The 20,113-nt window shown below is 42.9% G+C and overlaps 1 protein-coding gene, 2 non-coding genes and 1 pseudogene across 3 annotated transcripts; 1 reads left to right on the top strand and 3 right to left on the bottom strand.

The window, feature by feature from the left end:
* Positions 1-2,749: 2,749 nt before the first annotated feature.
* On the bottom strand, positions 2,750-2,867 carry LOC136390088 (5S ribosomal RNA; annotated as a pseudogene).
* Positions 2,868-5,774: 2,907 nt separating this feature from the next.
* Positions 5,775-9,721, bottom strand: DPPA3 (developmental pluripotency associated 3). Its single transcript, XM_066361236.1, has 4 exons — positions 9,649-9,721; positions 7,264-7,535; positions 6,636-6,668; positions 5,775-5,885 (listed from the first exon to the last, which is right to left on the bottom strand). Exons 1-4 carry the CDS (start codon positions 9,716-9,718, stop codon positions 5,775-5,777), a joined length of 486 nt encoding a protein of 161 aa, XP_066217333.1. The 5' UTR covers positions 9,719-9,721.
* Positions 9,090-9,222, bottom strand: LOC136389816 (small nucleolar RNA SNORA5). The gene has a single exon (XR_010748384.1). It is a non-coding gene; the product is annotated as a small nucleolar RNA SNORA5 (small nucleolar RNA).
* A 423-nt stretch (positions 9,722-10,144) lies between the features above and the next one.
* On the top strand, positions 10,145-10,251 carry LOC136390266 (U6 spliceosomal RNA). The gene has a single exon (XR_010748693.1). It is a non-coding gene; the product is annotated as a U6 spliceosomal RNA (small nuclear RNA).
* The last annotated feature ends 9,862 nt before the right edge of the window (positions 10,252-20,113 follow it).

Raw genomic sequence — 20,113 nt, 5'->3', positions numbered from 1 at the left:
GAACGAATTAAACTTGTATCTTAAGGTACCACTGTAGTTCATTTCTAGCGAGGTTTCTCTGACCACGTGGAACACTCACAACCACCAGGAGGAGGCGCAGTGTCCTCTCCTAACACCACCAACAAAAAGAACAGTTGGACATGAAAGAACTCGGGGGATACTGAGTCCTTTCTGAAGAAAGTGATAGAGCCTGACCTGTGGTGGCACAGTGGATAAAGTGTTGACCTGGAACAATGAGGTCACCGGTTTGAAACCCTGGGCTTGCCTGGTCAAGGCATATATGGGAGTTGATGCTTCCTGCTCCTCCCCCCTTTCTCTCTCTCTCTCTCTTTCTCTCTCTCTCATTCTAACTCTCTCTCTTCTCTAAAATGAATAAATAAAAATTAAAAAAAAAAAAAGAAAGTGATAGAGAACAAACACACCAACCAAGAAGTAACTGAGATTAACTACAGCTAAAGGGATGGCAATGAGCATTAAACATATTTACGTAACTGTAGGTAAAAAAAAGACTTTTCAAGTATGCATATAGTAACAGAGCAAAGAGTGTTGTTAATCTAATAATGTGGAGATGACAACTAAAAAATTGAGAGGAAAAAGGGATGAGATGATATAGGAGTTCGAACATGTTGTTTCATGTATGGTTGGGGTATAACTGATATAATTCAAACCTGTCAATTACAGTCAAACTTCAGGTTAGCCCTACAAAGCTGAACACTGAGAGGTCATTTAATGACTAAATGGTAGAGACTGAAGGGTAAGGGAAGAGGGGAAAACAATTATTGTTCACATTAGGAAAACAGGTACAAAAGAAAATAAAGATAAGCCTGGTGGAATAGCTCAGTTGGTTGGAGCATCGTCCTGATACAACAAAGTTGCAGGTTTGATCCCCAGTGAGGGCACATACAAGAATCAACCAGTGAATGCGTAAATAAATGGAACAACAAATTAATGCTTCCCTCTCTCTCCTTTTCTCTCTCTCGCTAAAATCAATAAATAAAAGTGTTTTTAAATAAAAAAAAAGTATTATAAGGTTTAAATTATAAAGATAACCACTAGGAAGAAAATGTGAATCTTCCTAACTTCTGGAAGAACTACACACAGGAACAGTTGATGTGATGAGACAAGATAAAAAAACACCCCTTAAAAGCAAATATTTTCACTGACCAGGTGGTGGCGCAGTGGATAAAGCATTGGACTGGGCCTGACCTGTGGTGGCACAGGGGATAAAGTGTCGACCTGGAAATAAATGCTGAGATTGCCGGTTCAAAACCCTGGGCTTGCCTGGTCAAGGCACATATGGGAGTTGATGCTTCCTGCTCCTCCCCCTTCTCTCTCTCTCTCTCTCTTCTCTCTCTCTCTCTCCCTCTCTCTCTCCTTTCTAAAATGAATAAAATAAATAAATAAAGCATTGGACTGGAATGCAGAGGACGCAGGTTCGAAACCCCGAGGTTGCCAGCTTGAGCGCAAGCTCATCTGGTTTAAGCAAGGCTCAACAGCTTGAGTCCAAGGTTGCTGGCCTGAGCAAGAGGTCACTCACTCTGCTGTACCCCGCCCCCATCAAGGAACCTATGAGAAAGCAATCAATGAACAACTAAGGTGCCACAATGAAGAATTGATGCTTCTAATCTCGCCCCCTTCCTGTCTGTCCCTCTCTCTGTCTCTCTGTTAAAAAAAAAAAAAAAATCTTTGGGAAAAAAAGCAAATATTTTCAGATTGTATCACACAACAAAACTCAATCAGTCTTTGCTATGAGTCACACATAGTGATTCAGAAAGGTTGAATATAAATAGGCAAAGGTATACAATTTCTTTATACATTTATTGAAATTGATCCTTCTGTCATTATGTAAGAGAGTATTCTAAGATATAAACAAGTATTTGGGAATGAAGGTTTATAATACCTGAAATTTACTCTCAACTATTTAAGTTAAAAAAGTTAAAGTACACAGCAGCCAGTGGGGTGGGTTGCAGCCACATTAAGAATGCCCTGCCCAGGCCTGACCTGTGGTGGCGCAGTGGATAAAGCGTCAACCTGGAACACCGAGGTTGCCAGTTCAAAACCCTGGGCTTGCCTGGTCAAGGCACATATGGGAGTTGATGCTTCCTGCTCCTCCCCCCTTCTCTCTCTCACTCTCTCTCCCCTCACTATAATGAATAAATAAAAAAAATAAAAAAAAAGAAAAAAGAAAAAAAAAAAGAATGCCCTGCCCAGCCAGGACTCAAGAGTTTTAGTACCCTGCCCCATGCTCTAAAGATTGTTGGGACAGCAGAACTTTCACCTTTCATTGTGTTTATCGCACCTACTGCCCAGGCACTCAGACAGAAGCCCTGCTGCAACTGTGGAAGGATTCAGAGGCCATCCGCAGACAATAGGGTTAGGCTGAAAGTACTGACTTGACTCAGTCAATTTTCATCTCACATAAGCTGCTTATTGTGTAGCCTTGAAAACCTTGTTTTGAACTTTATCTTTTGCTTGTTTTCTCCAAAATGGGGATACTAAAAGTAGCATGCTTCATATACTTGTTTTGAGAATTAAATGAGCTAATGCATATAAAATACTTAGAACAATGCCTAGCACTTTTTAAATTTTTATTTATTTTTAAAGAGAGAGGGGAGAGAGAGAAGAGGGGGAGGAGCAGGAAGCATCAACTCTCATTGTGCTTTGACCAGGCAAGCCCAGGGTTTCAAATCAGCAAGCTCATCATTTCAGGTTGATGCTTTATCCATTGTGCCCCCACAGGTTAGGTCAAAGCCTACAGCACCGGTATTCGTACGAGGTCTCCCATCCAAGTAGTAATCAGGCCCGACTCTGCTTAGCTTTGGAGATCAGATGAGATCCCGCGTGTTCAGGGTGGTGTGGCCTTAGACCCTAGCACTCTACAAAGAAAAAAATTTAATGAATGGCACTAAAGAACATAAAGAATTCTGTTCATCCACATTCTTGGATTATTAAATCTCATCAGTTTGTATCTATATTTAACATGATTGCAATAAACATAAGTTGGCTTTTTGTGTGTGACAGAGTCAGAGAGACAGAGAGAGGGACAGATAGGGAACACAGGCAGGGAGAGAGATGAGATCTTTGTTGCAGCACCTTAGTTGTTCGTTGATTGCTTTTTCATATATAGCCCCCTTGTGCCTTGACAAGGGGGCTATAGCAGAGCGAGTGTCCCATTGCTCAAGCCAGTGACCTTGGGCTCAAGCTGGTGAGCCTTGCTCAAACCAAATGAGCCCACGCTCAAACCAGCAACCTCGGGGTTTCGAACCTGGGTCCTCTGCGTTCTAGTCCAACACTATCCACTGTGCTACCACCTTAATGGCTTTTTTTAGTATATGTGCTGCCGAAGCGAGCACCTTAATGGCTTTTTAAAAAAAATGTCTGCCCTGCCCGGTGGGTCAGTTGGTTGGTGTTGTCCCAACATGCCAAGGTTGCAGGTTCAATCCCTGGTCAGGGCATGAAAAAAACTAGTCTGATTTTCTAATTCATATAGAATAGTCAAGATGACTGTGCTACTAAGACCTTGCAATTTTAACAACAGAAGACTACCCTGTGTTTATCCGTGCTAGTAGATTCGTGTTTAAGTAGCTAAGTAGAATGACTTCAAAGACCTAACTAGGCAGTGTATGTTAACATCCTTTTATAACACATCACTGTCCTACTTCTTTGCCATTTCTGTCGCAACCAATCCCCCAGGTCTGGGCTGTTTCCTTTTCCACTCCATTCTGCGTACTGACAGGTTGTTCTTACCTACCTACATTACCAGCATGGCATTTATCCCCCCTGCCCCCATATCTCGCTGCTTTTCTTTGAGAAAAAAATCAAAGAATTGGGTATCTAAGTAAACAAAACACTTCAAACACATTGGCAATGGGAGGGTAGATGACAAATTTCATCTTTTGTATCCCAAAGAAATTCAGGTCTGTGTAGTGACAAGTCATGAAAAAGAAAATAACCCATGTGAAATACTGTTAGATGGCATCTTCCCTTACTATTCTATACCATCATGTTTAATTTCCTCCTTTCAAGACCTTTACTTCTCTTCTACTTCCCTGTTTTTTGCTATCTCTTCCAGGAAATTGATATGTACAAAATATCTATCCCATTGTTTTTTAATCTTATCCAAATGTGTAAGGTTTCCTCCCAGTAGGAAAACACAAAATATTACAATGTCAGGTATTACTCGGCCGGTTAGCTGTTGGTTAGTCATTCCCCATACACGAAGGTTGCAGATTTGGTCCCTGGTCAGGGACCATACAACAACCAATCAATGAATGCATAAATAAGTGAACAACAAATTGATGTTTCTCTCTCTCTTTCTCTCTCTAAAATTAATTTAAACAAAGTAACATCTCCCTGTTAAACTAAGAACAAGGGCTGTGAATACACAATACAATATACAGATGATATATGGAACACCTGTATACAGGTACAGAATTGCACACCTGAAACCTATAATTTTATTAATCAACATCACCCTAATAGATTCAATAAAGGAACAAGAACAAAAAACAATTTTTTTCATTTTTAAAAATTTTATTGCCTGACCTGTGGTGGCACAGTGGATAAAGTGTCAACATGGAATGCCGAGGTGCTGGTTCAAAACCCCAGGCTTGCCCTGGCCGGTTGGCTCAGCGGTAGAGCGTCGGCCTGCATGCAGGAGTCCCGGGTTCAATTCCTGGCCAGGGCACACAGGAGAAGCGCCCATCTGCTTCTCCACCCCTCCCCCTCTCCTTCCTCTCTGTCTCTCTCTTCCCCTCCCGCAGCCGAGGCTCCATTGGAGCAAAGATGGCTCAGGCACTCACTGAGGATGGCTCTGTGGCCTCTGCCTCAGGTGCTAGAATGGCTCTGGATGCAACAGAGCGACGCCCCAGAGGGGCAGAGCATCGCCCCCTGGTGGGTGTGCTGGGTGGATCCTGGTCGGACACATGCGGGAGTCTGTCTGACTGCCTCCCCGTTTCCAGCTTCGGAAAAATAAAACAAAACAAAACAAAAACAACCCCAGGCTTGCCCGATCAAGGCACATATGGGAGTTGATGCTTCCTGCTCCTCCTCCTTCTCTTTCCTCTCTCCCTCTCTCCAATAAAAATGAATAAAATCTAAAAAAAAAATAAAAATCCTAACTAAAAAAAAAGTAATTTATTGATTTTTAGGGGTGGGGAGAAGTGGGAAGCAACTTGTTGCTTCTCGTGTGTCTTAACCAGGCAAGCCCAGGGTCTCGAACTCGTGACCGGTGACCTCAGCATTCTGAGTTGATGCTTTTTGAATAAAGAACAATTTTTAAAAAGTTTTTTTTAAAAAGCTTTATTGATTTATGAGAAAGAGGAAGGGAGGAAGAGAGAGGCAGAGAGAGAGTCAGACTCAGGAACATTTATCTGTTCCTGTATGTACCCTGACCAGGGATTGAACCAGCAACCTCTGTGTCAATTGAGCTATCTGGCCAGGGCATAAAGAACAATTTTTAAAAAGTCTCAAATTGGCCTCAGATTTTAAATAAGATTCTCTATACACACATTTGCTACTAAAAAAAAAAAAAAAAAAAAAAAAAAAAAAAAAGGAACCGAAGCTATTCAAATGTAAATTATATAGATTCCTTATAAGTTATTGACATCAAGTTAGACAAGAAAAAGATGCAAGAAAAAGATATCACAGAACTTCTATCATAGGTTATCAACATATTGGCATACAGTCTATCTGAGCAGAGTAGCTCTCAAGCTGCTGCATGTTACCTTAAAGCTACTGGCAAGGAAAACAAAAAGTACAAGAAAGAATAATGGCTAAATCAACTCCATGTCAGAATTATTTTCCATGTTGATATTATCAGAAATATCTCCATGATATAGGCAATAACGGCAGCTACATCTGAATCTTCTGAATCTTGATTCAATCTGAAAAAAATAATGGATTAGTTGGGTTAATAGAAATAATGAAATGATTTCTTGTACCCTCAAATCTAATGTTGTTAGAGCAGCCTTGGGAATATGGCATAGGCTGGGCCACTCTGGTATGGGATACTGATGGAGGAGGCTGTGAGTCTGTGGGCTCAGGAGGTACATGGGAACTCTCTGTACTCTGCTCAATTTTGCTGTGACCCTAAATCTGCTCTAAAAAAAAAAAAAGACTTTTTAAGAACAAACTTACTGCCTGACCAGGTGGTGGCGCAGTGGATAGAGCGTCGAACTGGGATGCAGAGGACCCGGGTTCGAGACCCCAAGGTCGCTAGCTTGAGTGCAGACTCATCTGGTTTGAGGAAAAGCCCACCAGCTTGAACCCAAGGTTGCTGGATCCAGCAAGGGGTTACTCGGTCTGCTAAAGGCCCGCGGTCAAGGCACATATGAGAAAGCAATCAATGAACAACTAAGGTGTTGCAACGCGCAATGAAAAACTAATGATTGATGCTTCTCATCTCTCTCCGTTCCTGTCTGTCTGTCCCTGTCTATCCCTCTCTCTGACTCATTCTCTGGCTCTGTAAAAAAAATTTTAAAAAAGATTAAAAAAAAAAAAAAAGAACAAACTTATTTTTTTTCTTAGTTCCTGGTGATTCAGAGTCTAAGCCAATTAATTCCCCTTTCCCTCTCCACAAAACAAAACACAAACAAAACACCAAAAACTATGTATAGTAAGGAAATTCCTATTACCTCCAGTTTCCTCTCCTCTGGGGTTTTTTGAAGCTTCATGGAAAGAAAAAACAATGTATTAAAACCTATTAAAAAATTAAAACTATCAAGAAAATGTTAGTGTTAATGTTAAACATCTGCACCCTGGCTGGTTAGCTGAGTTAGTTAGAGCGTCATCCCAACAGGCTATGGTTGCAAGTTCGATCCCCAGTCAGGGCACATACAAGAAGCAACAAATGAACGCATAAATAAGAGGAACACTTTGATGTTTCCCTCTCGTCTCTAAAATTAACTAATAAAAATTAAAGGCCATGGCCAGGTGGTTCACTAGATAGAGCATCATCCCAGTCCTAGGTTTGATCCCTGGCCAGGGCATGTGTGTGAAGCAATCAATGAGTATACAACTAAATGAAACAACTAAATAGAAGAATGAGCTGATGCTTCTCGTTCTATCCCTTCCCCCTCAAATCAATGAAAAAAAAATTTTTAATTAGAAAAATATGTTAAACATTTGCCATAAGAAGGAAGTTGGAGAAACATGTTATTCATACCCTGCACTCAGGAGTGTAGATGATGACTTACTGACAGTCATCACTATTGCCCTACCCTCCCAGATGGGCAGAGCTGTCTGCCTAGATCACAAACTCACCAGGGATATGGTGCGGTATCTAATAATTTGTAACATCCTTTGCATCCTTTCTTTCCGAGCAGTTGCCAAAGTTCTCACTCCGCGTCTCCTCCTGTAGATCGTGCCTTCACCCAGCCCCAGTCCAAGCCCCTTTACGTTTTTTGCTCTGTCCTGTTGTTGGGCTTCTGGTCGAAGGGGGGCTTCTGGTAGAAGTGAAGGGACCTTGGTGCTGGGGTTGAGAGTCAAGTTACTGAGGTTCTTTGCTAGTACCTCTGACTCAGCTTGAGTGCCAGCTGAAAGAAAAGAGAAATCTAAGATCCGGTAGGGTTAACTTCATTATCCCAAAGTCAGTAGTTTCAGGTTTAAATTAGGTCTGCTCTTAAACAGGTGAACATGGATGATGGAATGTTCCCCAGGATGAAGGATCACATATACCCCCTGCATAGCTTAGCACGCTGCACACTTGGGGGTATATATTAAAAAATGTATGTAAGAATCTATTATTATGGGAACCATTTTATTCTAAAAAACAAAAAACAAAAACAAGAAAAAACAAAGCCCTCTCTTTTCCTGTTATTGATAGTTCTAAATGTTATATTTTTTTCATGAGGTCAAAAGTAGCTAAGTATAGCCCTGGCCAGATGGCTGGTTGGTTGGAGTGTCATTCCCATATGCAAGAGTTGCCGGTTCCATCCTTGGTTGGAGAACATGCAGAAATAGATCAATGTTTTTCTCTCTCTCATCAATAAATAAGAATTTTTTAAAAAGTAGCTAAGTATATAATTTCAAGTGAAAAAATATGGGACAGAAACCAGGCATTGGCAGGTATTCCATTTTCATTTGTTTGTGAATTTTTAATATAAATGAAGAGAGGTAAAGCATTATTACAAGTCAGAATGTTTCAGTGAACAAATTTCAGCAGCTCCACTTTATAAAAATGATAAAGCCTGACTTGTGGTGGTGCAGTGGATAAAGCCTCGACCTGGAACGCTGAGGTTGCCCAGTCAAGGCACATATGGAAGTTGATGCTTCCTGCTCCTCCCCCTCCTCTCTCTCCCCCCTTCTCTAAAGTGAATAAATAAAATCTTTAAAAAAAAATGATAGGCCCTGACCGGTTGGCTCAGCGGTAGAGCGTCAGCCTGGCGTGCGGGGGACCCGGGTTCGATTCCCGGCCAGGGCACATAGAAGTGCCTATTTGCTTCTCCACCACCCCCCCCCTCCTTCCTCTCTGTCTCTCTCTTCCCCTCCCGCAGCCAAGGCTCCATTGGAGCAAAGATGGCCTGGGCGCTGGGGATGGCTCCTTGGCCTCTGCCCCAGGCGCTAGAGTGGCTCTGGTCGTGGCAGAGCGACGCCCCGGAGGGGCAGAGCATCGCCCCCTGGTGGGCGTGCCGGGTGGATCCCGGTCGAGTGCATGCGGGAGTCTGTCTGACTGTCTCTCCCCGTTTCCAGCTTCAGAAAAAAAAAAAAATGATAAAGAAACCTGAAAAAAGAACTACACTTGTGGAACAGCCGAAGAAACCCCAGTTACAACAGTTTCCCCCATCCTTAAGTAGCCTAGAGTTTGAAATGGCCATTACCTCTCCAGTTATACCCAGCTTTTTCATGGTAGTAAGTCTTTCTACCCAAACCTAATTAGGTCCCCACCTTCCTGGTTCTGTCAGTGGCCACACTGACTCGCTCCTCTGAAACCAGATTATCCTGACTAATGGCTGCCTGGGCAGTGTAGGTGGTGGAGCTGGAGAGCCTGGAGCACATTCGCTTGCTTCTATGAACCCACCCTTTCCTTCTATTTCCTGAAAAGCTACTTTCCTGTTTATAACGTTCCTAAAGGGTAGATTTTTTTTTTTCCAAGTCCACAGCTAAACTTATCCCCAGAGCCCAGGGCAGGAACCCAGAGCCCATGAGCGGTGGAGCTTGCTGTAGCAGCCATCTGGGCCAGCCCAGATGGGGGGAGCAGGGACTGAATTTGACTTGGCTGCGGTTAAAGGGTTTTAGCTAGTAAGTAAGCCAATCCCGAAAATGTTGGTGAGACTAAGAAAACCTGTAGGTTAAATGGAAGTTTAGGTTTCTTGTATTTTGTTCCTTTTTGTCGTTCCTGACGTGTATTGCCGATGGAAATACTGTACGCAAGACGCTAGGAGCCACGTACGAGCAGAATTTCGGTTGCCTTTCCCCAGAAACTGCACTTACAGATTGAAGTGTTCCTGAGTATAGATAGATAGTAAGCAAGCAACACAGTTGAATACCCTTCCCCCGCTTTCGTCTTTGCCCTCCGTGGTTTTTTTCCACTGGAGGGACCCAATGGAAAACCGTACTCTTTAAAGCACTGAGGTTAATAGAAGAAAGGAAGGCAGACTCTTGACTTCCCCAACCCCTTGTGGCCAAGAAGGGCACTATCTGGCTTACCGGAATCTTCTTCATGGGGCATCTCAGACGACTCCGGGGTCGAGGTTGGGCTAACCTTTGGTGAGTCCATTGGAAGTCTAGCCAGAGCCTGAAGCTCCTCCTAGATCCCCACGAAGGGCTGGGGCAAAAGGGGAGCTCGAAACTCTCAACTTGCCACAAAGTAGTCCGGAGAGTTCCGTATAGCCCAGAAATAGCGAAAAAAAAAAAAAAATCCAAATTCAAACAAAACGTGGTGAAAGGAACAGCTAACGGCCTAAAAATCTAGGTCCGGTTTCTTCTTAAGAACTACAGGTAAGCCAATCAGCCAGCCCATTTAAATGCAAATGGTGATGATTAAGGGATTAAGGTGAGTGGGAATAGTCCTACTGGTGGACTAATAGATGACTTTCATCTGCTCTGCATTAAGGTAATCATGCCCTCTGTCAAAGAGGATGGAAAACTTATCAAGAGCGTCTGTGGTTGTGTCTCCCTAAGGTTGCCATAAAATTTAGCTGTTGTGCTCACTTTGGCAGCACATACACTAAAATTGGAATAATACCGAGAATATTAGCGTGGCCCCTGTGTAAGGATGATGCACAAATTCATGAAATGTTTCATATAAAAAAAAAATTAGCTTTATTTTTTTCTTTTTTCAAATTCTGCTTCTGGAGGCCTGACCTGTGGTGGCGCAGTGGATAAAGTGTCAACCTGGAAACACTGAGGTCGCCGGTTCAAAACCCTGGGCTTGCCTGGTCAAGGCACATATGGGAGTTGATGCTTCCTGCTCCTCCTTTCTGTCTGTCTGTCTCTCTCTCTCTCCTCTCTAAAATGAATAAATAAAAAATATTAAAAAAAAATTCTGCTTCTGGAGATGTCTGCTGGTTTTGTGAACTGGACTTCAAGGGAGCAGAAAAGAGCAGTTTCCCCTTCGTTTCGAATTAACTCCTGATCAAGTTAACAAAGTTTTCTTACCTGACTCATCTTATTTATTTTTATTAATTTCTTATTTTTTAACTGAATTTGTTGGGATGGGAAGTCTGCTAGTGAGGGAAAGTAGAGGAGAAATAAGTGTCTTATAAACAGCTTATTAGCTTGGTATTTTATTTATTCTTTTATTTTGTTTTTTTTCTCCTAGCTTGGTATTTTAGATCTGTAATTTTAATTTGTTTAATAAGCTATATATTTAAGTATGGTTAACATTTGTAAGCAGCTGAAATGAATTAAATTTATAAATTGCTGCTCCTTCTCCCAAATATGAGGACTGAATTCTAGCACAGAGCACTGTCATTAACTGCTGATTTTCTTTGCTTTTTTAGATTTTATTTATTCTTTTTTTAGAGGGGGGGAGGAGCAGGAAGCATCAACTCCCATATGTGCCTTGAGTGGGCAAGCCCCGGGTTTCGAACTGGTGACCTCAGCATCCCAGGTTGACACTTCATCCACTGCACCACCACAGGTCAGCAACTGCTGATTTTCTACAGGAGGTAGAAAAAGTCTCCCGGGGCCTTGTTCTTCTTTTTCCCATCTCCTAGTCAATGTGCAACCTCACCAGTTCCCTGTTAAGCTGGAAACTATGAGAAAATACTCAAAAGCAATCTTGTTTGTTTTTAGTAAAAAGTAAAAGTTAAAATTATGATCAAGAAATATTTTTGTCCCTGGCTGGGTAGCACATTAGATTGTTGACTCTGCGATCCAGTCAGGGCAAGTAGGAGAAGCAATCAGTTAGTGCACAACTAAATGGGACAAGTTGATGCTTCTCTTTCTTCCTCCCTTTCTTCCTTTCTGTCTCTCTCAAATCAATGGAAAAATTTAATTAATATAAATATTTTTGTAGGGGGTGAGGAGTAGCCATAAACATGTTATGTCACAGACTTTATTCAAGTGATTTTCAGGTGTGGCCTCCAGACAAGCAGCATCAACAGCACCTAGTAACTTGTTAGATATGATTACATGAACTAGCCTGACCTGTGGCGGTGGTGCTTGCTGGACCAAGGCAGATACAAGAAGCAACTACAAATTCATGCTTCCCACTCCTTCCCCTCACCATTCTCTTTCTCTTTCCTCTTTCTAAAATCAATAAATAAAATCTTTAAAAAAAATTATCGAGTTCCAACCTGTACCTACTGAATCAAAGACCGGGACTCCTAATCACTGTGTTAACACTGGTGATTTTGATGTGTGCTAAAGTTTAAGAAGCACGGCTCTAAGGCTTTTTTAACTTTCTACACCTGTGTTTCATCTCTCAGCTGTTCTCCCTTTGCCCTGGGACACTCTCCTACAACAGTCTCTGAGAAGAGAGGGCAAAAATCAGATTTCAGATGAAGAGGTGAGACAGTGAAAAGGATGGACATATAGTCTCCCTCAAGAAATCCAGGTTTAAAAGGTGAGAAAAAACATAGCTCTAGGAAGGTGTGCGATGTAGATGGTAAAGTTTCAGTTTACTTAAACATGACAGAAACAGCCAAAAGCAATGGAAGCTAAAACTACTGAGAGGATAGTTCAGAAACAATCTCTAAATAAGCTTAATATGACTGCATTAAACAAATCTTAAAAATTTATAACATCTTTCTAGTTAACGTGCTTTTTCCTTTCTAGTTCAAAAGATGAGATAAAAGCCAAACAGGAAAAAGCAAACTGGAAAAAATAAAAAGCAGACTATGAAAGAATATGTCAAGGAAGCTATTCTCAAGAGATTAAAAAAAATAAACAGATTGGCCTGACCAGGCAGTGGCTCAGTGGATAGAGCGTTGGAGTGCGACGCGGAGGTTTGAAACCCTGAGGTCATCAGATTTAGTGCGGGGTCACTGGCTTGAGCATGAGGTCATAGACACGACCCCATGGTCGCTGGCTTGAGCCCAAAGGTCGCTGGCTTGAGCAAGGGGTCACTGGCTTGACTTGAGCTCTCCAGTTAAGGCACATATGAGAAGCAATCAATGAACAACTAACGTGCTGCAACTAGAGATGCTTCTCATCTCTTTCCCTTCTCTCACTTAAAAACAAACAAACAAAAAACCAGAAAAAACAAAGTGAAAAGAATGAGGTAAGCAAACAGATATAAAATGCTAAAAACAAAACAACAGAAAAAGAAAGACAACAGGCCCCGAATGGAATTGCTTATGCTAAGCCCCACCTCACCAAACCTACACTTACAGTTTCAGCTCTCTCAGAAATTGACTTTTAAATTAGTCAGTCAGAAATGTCCTGATCAGCACTAGTTAGATAACCTGCCTGACTGACTCCAGCCATGCCATAAAGTAACCTGAAATAAACAACCTGCTTAAAAAAAAAAAATCTAGTACAACTTCTTTATATCTGCTCCCTTTTGCCTGTGAAATCTTTTCCTTATATAGCTCTTCGAAGCTCCTTTCTATTTGCTAAACTGGATGCTGCCCAATGCATGAATCACTGAATAAAGACAATAAGAAGTTTTAAATTTTGTCTGTTGAATTTTGTGGGGGTTTTTTTGTTTTTGTTTTGTTTTGTTACAGAGACAGAGTCAGAGAGACGGATAGACAGGGACAGACAGACAGGAACGGAGAGATGAGAAGCATCAATCATTAGTTTTTTGTTGTGCGTTGCGACTTCTTAGTTGTTCATTGATTGCTTTCTCATATGTGCCTTGATCGCGGGCCTTCAGCAGACTGAGTAACCCCTTGCTGGAGCCAGCGACCCTGGGTCCAAGCTGGTGAGCTTTTTGCTCAAGCCAGATGAGCCTGCGCTCAAGCTGGCGACCTCGGGGTCTGGGTCCTTCCACATCCCAGTCCGATGCTCTATCCACTGCGCCACCGCCTGGTCAGGCGAATTTTGTTTTTAAAGAATAGGAAACAAGCCCTGGCCAGAAGGCTCAGTTGGTTGGAGCATCATTGGGAAGCTCAGAAGTTGCCGGTTTGATCTGGTCAGAGCACACAAAAGACTCAATCAACGATGTCATGAATAAGTGGAACAAAATCAATGGTTCTCTCTCTGCGTCTCTACCTTTCTCTCTTTCTCAAAATCAATTAAAAAAAAAAAAAAAAAAAAAAGGAAACAAGCTAGGTGGAAGGATCTTCCCAAGTTAAGGGATAAATTGATAGGGTTCAAGACATGCTACCCATAAAATATGGTACCTTGGCACAAGTGAATATTTTAACCTGAGGGCTTTTGAGAAAACAGCTGAAGCAGGAAAATCTATCTGATCTTTCTAGTTCATAAAATCTTCATGTAAGAGGCCCTCCCGTATCTGAAGAAGAGAAACATCCTTATCTTCAAGACAGAGACACTGAATCAGCAGGCCTTGCTAAGTTTCCTTTTTTTTTTTTTTTTTTTTTAATTCAGTGACAGGAGAGGAGGCAGAGACAGACTCCCACATATGCCCCAACTGGATCCACCTGGCAAGCCCACTAGGGGTGATGCTATGCGCATCTGTGGCGTTGCTCTGTTGCTCAGCAACCAAGCTCTTAGCACCTGATGGAGGCCATGGAGCCATTGGCAGTGCCCAGGGCCAACTCCCTCCAACTGAGCCATGGCTGCAGGAGGGGAAGAGAGAGAGAAAGAGGCTTCTCCTATATACCCTGACCAGGAATTGAACCTGGGACATCCACACGTGGGCCAATGCTCTACCACTGAGCCAACTGGCCAGCTGGTTTCCATTTTCTATACTTAGTGCATACTCCTTGACCTTCCATATTTTCCCACGACTTTCCATTCTTTACACCTAGCATAAAAACACTCAGGTGGCCCTGGCCGGTTGGCTCAGTGGTAGAGCATCAGCCTGGCGTGCAGGAGTCCCAGGTTCGATTCCCGGCCAGGGCACACAGGAGAAGTGCCCATCTGCTTCTCCACCCCTTCCCCTCTCCTTTCTCTCTGTCGTTTAACCATTTCTTTCAAGTCTTCATTTCCTTATGAAGACTCCCATGCCATGTAAAACTTACATTAAATAAATTTATGTTTTTCTCCTGCTAATCCATCTTTGTCAGTTAAATTCTCAGACCTAGCCAGGGACCTTAATAGGGTTAAGGAAACTGTTTTTCTTACCTACACAGTGTTCCTATGTCCTGTCTCTTGCTGCTTCATCCTTCCTCAGTGGTGGGGTAGTTATGAAAACCAAAACTGGTTTGAAAAAGGGTCCCCAGACAGAAAGTGTAAAGTACCAATGACACACTGATTCTGCCAGTGAAACAGGCCTGGTTTTAGCTATAGTTTGCCAACTGGCCTGGTGAACAGCCATAAATTGTATGTGCATTTCTAGGGCAGAGCACGTGGGCCCAGAATGGGATAATAGTGAATGTCACTAATGGGTGACTGATTTAGAGGTGAGAGTTGTCAGTCCACAGGAGGTATGATCATGACTTTTAATTTTAATTCAATTTATTTTATTTAAACATTTTTTAAAAATTTATTTATTGATTTTAGAGAGAGAGGAAGGGAGAGACAGGAACATCAGTCTGTTCCTGTATGTGCCCTGACTGTGGATCAAACCAGCTACCTCTGTGCTTGGGAACAATGCTCTAACCAACTGAACCTTCTAGCCAGGACTATTTAAACATTTTTTACTGAATTGTTTTGGTGACATTGGTTAATAAAATTATATAGGTTTCAGGAGCACAATTCTACAGTATCTCATGACTTGTTCTTTCCATCCTTTTCTTTTTGTACTAATGACTGTTTTCTCTCTTATAGGTTACTGTTTTACTTACTGTATAGACACATGTTGTGAATCCTGCTTGTGTCTCATTTGTTCTTGTTTACTCAATATCCATACTTCTATGAGTTTGGCTTCTGTCTTATTTTATTTATTTATTTATTTTTAGTTTATTCATTTTAGGGGGGGTGAGAAAAAGAGAGAGAGAGAAGGGGCAGGTGCAGGAAGCATCATTTCCAATATGTGCCTTGACCAGGCAAGCCTGGGGTTTTGAACCAGTGACCTTAGCGTTCCAGCTCAGTTGATGCCTTATCCACTGTGCCACCACAGGTCAGGCTTGCCTCTGTTTTATAAGCTACAAGTTTATTGTCTGTGCTTAACATTTCTTTTCTTCTTCTTCTTCTTCTTCTTCCTCTACCTCCTTTTATTTTCCTTCTTCTTCCCTCTTCCTGCTCTTTCTTCTTTTTTTTGCTTAATACTTTTTAAGAGTTTCATTCATCCCAGTCCTCTTTTCCCTTTATTGCAGAGTTCAATGTGCCCAAAACACTGCAAATGCATATTACACCCTTTACCAGGAATGTTTGATCTACCTAAAATGAAAATAACCAAATGAGAAGGATGACGGGATTGGAAAAATGTGAGTAGGTGATAAGTAGAGAAAAACGCGAAATCTCTGCTTTGGAAGTCAATAATAAGGCCTAAAATAAAAGATAAATAAGTAAAAATTAAAAAGTGTCATTGTAAACTTGCTGTTTTGAAATGCGCAGCAAGTACTGCTGGAAGACAGGAGATGGAGAGGGCAGCCAAGACAGCAGCGGGGACCGCGCTTGTCTCCACAAGTCTAGAACTATTTGGCACTTCATAGACACAAATCACTTACATTCTTTTATTAATTTATTTTAGAGGTAGAGGTAGGGGTAAAAGAGAGAGAGAGAGAGAGAAATATGGATTTGTTCCTGTATGTGCCCCTGACTGGGGATTGAACCCAATTGGAACAACACTCGGCCCAAGCGTGCTATCCAGCCAGGGCCGTTCCTTTATTTTCTAAGCGAGCTGGCAGATAGATTTATTTGATAGGCTGGAAACTGGAAAAAAGTGAAGTTTGTGTTGCCTGTCACTAATTCACCCAAAAATGTAGAGACAGGAATTAAATCTTTATGAGTGTTTTATTCAGATGGCTGGCAATCTGGGGAGACAGAGGTTACAGTCCCAAATCATCCCAACCCCCTATCCCAGCCAACCTTCTTATAAAGGGAAGAAAAGGGCAGGTAAGGGTTTTGGAATTTCTAGGAAGAGCTAATCAGATCATAGTGAAAGTTAATTGGATCACAGCAGGAGAATGAGAGCATTCTGTTCTTGGAGTACAAAGGCTTTGCTTGCAGTCCCCTGGGGCACAAAGGTGGGCTGCTTGCAGATCTTGGGAAGTCCTATATGCCTGACAAAGGTGGATCTCTCACAGGTCTGTTAAGCCAGGTAGGCCTGTTCAGGTATCCCAGTTCCTGGAACAAAGCTTTTAGTTTCAGTAACCATTATGCTCACTGACCATAACCAAAACCACCATTACTCAAGCTAAAATTTAATCTCTTCAGTTTTCCCTATCAGGCTATGTTGGTCAAATAAGTTTGTAAATAATTGATATATTTGTTTACTCACTTATAGTTTGCATTTGGTGTGGGGGATAGGCTATAAACCGGCAGGGTGGTTATAGCCTAAGGCTTAGTTTTAAGACTAAGGTTTTCCCCACACCCTTGACTGTTACATGATGTGGGGTGGTGCACTCTCATGAGGAATCCCATTATGCCTCAGATAAGTGACTGTATCAGAGACTTCTTTGTTTGTATATTGGATTAAAGGTTTGGATTTCTACACTATAAAGTGGGGCAGACCGGGGGAGCTTGTTCTCTCGGTTCCTGAGATTAGGGAGGAGAGCAGAGTAAGGCCACGTGGAGGAGGCCAGGAGAAGCCAGTTTGTGCAGAGAGATGAGGAAAAGAGGTGAAAAGACTGGTGAGGTTAGAAACATTTGATTCTAGGAAACTCAGATAAGTCAGTGGCTTTGGGAGCCCTGAATGAAAAGGGAAGTGTTTTCCCACTGTATGTATTTCTTACCCGCCGGGTGAAAGCTAGGATTAAAGCTAATGGCCCACCAGTTCTTGGCTCCGTTGTTTCATTACCATCTGTCTGAATCCGATGTGAACCTGCATGGGCCAGGCGGCTTTGATAGTGGCCGCCGCAACTGGCTTCATAGGTAGTCAATCTGTGAAGATCTATGGTATCAAAGGTATCAAATCTACCTTTGATAGTTTCTGACAAAACAGAAAGGGAAAGAGAAAAATCTGTAAGTGAAAACTGTCAACTATGCACAGAACTGTGGAGGCCCCGGGCTCATTTCTGGGATGGGTAGTGTTGGGCAGATAAAATATATTATGCTCACTTATATTATGCTCACGTGCAGGCCCGTTGCCCAGGTGATATTAATGTGTGTTGGGGGCGGGCTGTGGGCAGGCAGGATCCTTGTAGCCTGGGGCTTGGTTTTAGGACTAAGCCTTTCTCACCCTTTTTGATGTGGGGTAGTACAATCCCATCATGCCTCAGATAAGTGACTTTGTATTAGAGACTTCCCTATTTTGTATATAGCATTAAAGGTTTTAATTTCTACAACTATAAAATGGGAGCAGAATGGGAGCTTGCTCTCTCCATTCCTGAGATTAGCATTAGAGGAGAGAGCAGAGAGGAGAGCAGAGAGATCCATGTGGAGGAGGCCAGGAGAAGCAGCCAAGATGGTGGAGTGCTAAAGGAGAAGCCAGTTAGTGCAGAGTTTGTGCAGGGAGAAGGAAGGAGATGGGGAACAGAGGTGAATAAGTCTGGTGAGCTAGAAACCTTTGATTTTAGGAAACTCGGATAAGTCAGTAGCTTTGTGAGCACTGAATGAGTGGGTTTTGGAGCCCAGTGTGTGTTTTTACTTGCCTGCCGGGTACAAACTAGGATTAAAGATGATGGCCCACCAGTTCTTGGCTCTGTTGTTTCATTACCATCTGTCTGAATCCAATGTGAACCTGCATGGGCCAGGCGGCTTTGATAGTGGCCGCCGCAACTGGCTTCATAGGTAGTCAATCCATGTGGGAGGCACTACGCTAGGAGCTTGACCTGGCTTTCCATCAGCCTTTTCCCAACAGAAAAGTGTTAGGGAAGGGAGCAAAGAACAAAATACAACGAAGTTTGAAAACTTAAATTGAAGCTAGACGCCTTAATTTTTCACTTACTTCTGTGAGATTGACTTTCTAGGCAAATTTACCCTTAAGGATTGTTAAACAGTGAAATGGCTTAATCTGCTTGAGGCTGAAGGTGGGTTACAGAAAGGCTTTAAATTCCAGTAAATATACTTTTAAAAATCTAATCTGCCCCAGAGATGTGTAACCTGATGACCTCAGGAATCTTGACTCCACTTTCTCTCTTATCTGCCGACCCCACCTTTCCCTCCAGGCGCCTTCTGATGATCACAAATCTTTTCACTCCACTGAACCTGGCTGGCTTCAGGTCAGGTGGAGAGAGCCGCAGGCAGGCAAAGATCAAAGTTTTCATTTCAAGGAGCATACATTCTGGTGGGAACAGACAACAACAAGTCATCAATCCAAAATACAGGGTTTGGTAGTGAAAAGGATTACAAAGAAAGGTGAAGCCTAGTACAGGAGACGGGAGGGCGGCTGTTTTGGAACATTCTCCCAGACGCTGGGTTAATGAATCACTTTAAGTCTCCTTGACAGCGTCTGGCGGGGCGGTCCTCCCGGGGTCTTGGGTCTCTCCACCCCTGCGGCCCCCCATCCCCCGCACCCGGGTCCCCCCACCTCCACCCCTGCGGCCCCCCATCCCCCGCACCTGGGTCCCCCCACCTCCACCCCTGCGGCCCCCCATCCCCCGCACCTGGGTCCTCCCACCTCCACCCCTGGGTGCCCTTGGAGAGCACTGTATGCCGCGCCTGGTGCTGTTCCAGTAGAACGTTTTCCCCAGGCTTTCCCAGGCCATCAGCCCTGAATGTAGGACGAGGAAACCCAGGCAGGGTGGGGCGAGCAGCAGGGTGCGGTGTCTGGGAGCAGGGTGGGGCCAGAGTTGTCGAAGACTTACGCCACTATCTGCAGGACCACTCCTCACTTAGCAAAGCCCTCCGCCACAGTTGACATCATTTCTGGGGATCCACCCTGGTTCTTGGAATTCCACAACGAAGAGTCAGTACTCCAAAGGGTATAATCCTATCTCTATTATGAATTACTTAATAACTTAGTGAAAAACACTTAACGAGGACTTTACAATAGGGCAGCCCACTGGACAGCAGCTGCTGGACAGAATTCTGATGGGAAGAGGGAAGTGTAGGTGACTGTTTTCCAAAGTTGGGGTTTGAATAAAAGTGGATGGAGCCATACAGGAGCTGGTTGACTAGTAATTAGGTTTATCAGAACAGAGTAGCAAATACTGTCAGCATTCCATGGTTGGCTTAAGGATGAGGTTTCAGGAAAGACTTGTTTCTTCATTTATTTATAGGCTCCATAGAAGGAACAGTAATGGTGTTGGGGCTCTGCGGAAGTGGCTCTGGGAATCCAGCCCAGGGACCAAAGGAAAGCTATGTGCCTTTATGCCTGTTGTTATTCTCACTTACTGCCTTGGCTTTTCTCTAGAGAGGAAGCCGCAGTTCAGCCAGTTGATGAAAAAAGGGGTAATCATAAATTCCTAACTGGGCATGTCATGGTGGATAGTCATGAACTCACATATAACTTCTTTAGTAAAAGGTTTTAAGCCAGCCCTTCTATTATTCTTGTGCATCTAAGTTAAGACACCTCTGAAATACCAAAAGTCATGCCCTCTCGAGAGCACAC

Source organism: Saccopteryx leptura, chromosome 1, assembly GCF_036850995.1.
Source record: "Saccopteryx leptura isolate mSacLep1 chromosome 1, mSacLep1_pri_phased_curated, whole genome shotgun sequence".
Classification (NCBI taxonomy): Eukaryota; Metazoa; Chordata; class Mammalia; order Chiroptera; family Emballonuridae; genus Saccopteryx; species Saccopteryx leptura.
This window is presented reverse-complemented; position numbering and strand designations above follow the sequence as displayed.